The following is a 2,592-nucleotide window of genomic DNA, read 5'->3' as shown; positions in this document are numbered from 1 at the left end:
ATTATAGTCGTAATTTTCAAAAGAAAGAATGGCTTTAGATTATTGAGCTAGTGCATTGCACATATCAATTAAAAATCTCTTTCTCATATGTTTGATAAATACAAGACTAGCATTGAAAAAAAAATCATTGAATTTCCCAAGGTTTGATATTGTAAAATTGTTAAATTTATATAAAATTTGATTGAAAATGTCTGTTTTTGGTAGTAGTTTTTTTTACCAGTCGTTAGAACTGCTACAGAAGGCATATAAATCCTGGAACATTGTGAAAGTTGCATAAAATCTTTAAAATTAAAATTTGGATGACTTGTTACTTCAATACTTGAGGCAGATGTAAGAGTTATTACTCTTTGTTTATACACGATCATTAGAAAACATCTTTGAACTTCTTGCATTTTTAAAAATATAATTAATTTAATAATAAAATTATAATATCTATTAATATATGTTTTCAAAAACTACTAAAATGTTATCATTATCGTTGGGATTATGAGGATATAAATGTAGGAGTTATCGTTCTTTGTTTTTGTAACTAATCGTTGTAACCGGCTTCTAAAACATTTTTTTGACAAAATTTTATTCGAAATATATCTAAACAATGATAATCTATAAAGATATGTTGTTAAATATCAATAAAATGTCATATTTCCTGGTGGGACTCATTATTTTTCTGTGGGACTCATGTGGGACTTATTTTCCCCGTGGGACTTGTTTTAGTATGTCCCTTGTCTGACTCGGAGATGGAAATGTACATTATTGCCTTTTGTCTACTTACTGGTGTGTTCCTTGCAGCAGTGAAGCTTTACCAAGTGTCCATCAAAAAACCTTATAAATCCAGTGTCAAACTTCACGGAAAGACGGCCATTGTCACGGGAGCAAATACTGGTAGGTTGGACTAATTACTTTTAAAAAAAAAAGGGGGGGGGTATTCTGTAAAACAACATTTTTATCAAAAATCCAAGTTAATAAACATATGATTTATTAATGATCACAATAAGTCTTTAAATAAAACAAAAAGAGAAGATTTTGTAATGTAAAGATACTCAATTATAAAAAAACTATAAATTATCGTTTTAAAAATGGATTATCTCATTATCAGTCATGATGGCAAATTATTAAATAAAGTCCGATCAAAAAGTTCATAATTGATCCTTTATAAGGCAGAGACTTAACCAAATAGAGTGATATTAATATATGGAGGTCACTGCATAGACTATTTAGTGAATTCAGTCTTTTACTTGATCTGTAAAAAGCTGCATATACCAAGATTTCCCATAAAGCAGATTCTTTATAATTAAGTTTTACTAGTTTATTACACTGATAAGTAATCTGGTAATAGGAGTTGTGGTAACTAGCTTTCTAGTTGATGACAAGCTTCATGATAAGGGACATCTACCAGCTAGGGTTCTATTCCTATAAGGCCTTAAAACTGAGACAAGTTTAATTCTGATTTCAGTCTTGATTTTCTACTATTAATTCCTAAGGTAAAAGTAAGACTGAGATAAAAAATAGACGAACTTGTCCAAGCTTAAAGCTTTATGGCTCTTGAGTCATATCAAACCAAAGACATCCATTAGATGTATCAAGGATTCAAGTTAACTCAAATCATAACACCCTCCCCCTCTTCACCTTTTAGGGGTAGGCTGGGACCACGTGCATTTTAAGCTTTCCAAAATTGGATTGAATTTTGTTTTTACCCAGCCACAGTGCTCAGTTGAGCGATGTGGCCCATGGACCTCTTGTTTAAAAAAAAAAACCTTGACCACAACTTTTGAAGGGTTAAGGCAAGAGCTTTCATACTTCACATATTTAATCCATGTGAGAAGACCTTTGATTGGATACCAAGAACTTTGGCCTTGACCTTGGACTCTTTGAAGAACTTTCATATAGTTTTGCCATAACTTTTGAACAGTTATGGCTATGGCTTTCATACATCACATATATAATCCTGGTGACAAACCAACAACTCCGAACCTTTCACCTTGACCCTGGAGTTTGATCTACCTTTCAGAAACTTATCATTGGCCATAACTTTTGAAAAGATGATGCTAGGGCTTTCATATTTTACAATTTGTATTTCTTGTGAGAGGACCTTACTTTTCCTTCCAACAAATTTAATTTGCATTAGAGAAATGTATGTAATAAAATTATAGTGGAATTGAAGATTGATTTGATTTTAGGATTAGGATTTTGGACAGCTCTTGATTTGGCAAAGAGAGGAGCCCATGTCATTTTGGCTTGTAGAAACTTGCAAAAAGCAGAAGAAGCAAGGAAAAAAATTCTGGAGGCACTAGAGGGTGGGGGTGATGTAGTGGTCAGGCACTTGGATCTGAGCTCTATGAGGTCTGTAAGGCAGTTTGCTAGAGAGACATATGAACAGGAAGCAAGACTGGATATTCTCATCAACAATGCTGCAGTGTCAGGTAATAGTGTTATTTATTATACTTCTGTTAAAATGTTTCCTATATAAAGTTCAGAAGGTAAAATAGCTATCTTTTATAGTTCATGCATAGCAAAACTATACCCCGGGGTATAGTTTTTGCTATCCACCCTCGTAAAATTTTCATGCAATTTTTGCCTACAATTTTGATTTCA

The 2,592-nt window shown here is 32.6% G+C and overlaps 1 protein-coding gene across 1 annotated transcript; it reads left to right on the top strand.

The window, feature by feature from the left end:
- Nucleotides 1-728: 728 nt before the first annotated feature.
- LOC134282489 (retinol dehydrogenase 13-like) lies at nt 729-2,420 on the top strand (the record flags this gene model as incomplete). Its single annotated transcript, XM_062764901.1, has 2 exons — nt 729-882; nt 2,178-2,420. Coding segments are annotated over exons 1-2 (388 nt in total), but the record flags the coding sequence as incomplete, so codon positions are not given.
- Between the last annotated feature and the right edge of the window lie 172 nt (nt 2,421-2,592).

The sequence above is a fragment of the Saccostrea cucullata genome, unplaced genomic scaffold, assembly GCF_032062105.1.
Source record: "Saccostrea cucullata isolate Sc308-1 unplaced genomic scaffold, CSIRO_AGI_Scuc_v1 ctg14667, whole genome shotgun sequence".
NCBI classification, from domain to species: Eukaryota; Metazoa; Mollusca; class Bivalvia; order Ostreida; family Ostreidae; genus Saccostrea; species Saccostrea cuccullata.
The sequence above is the reverse complement of the archived record's forward strand: the minus strand, read 5'-3'. Positions and strand labels throughout refer to the sequence as shown.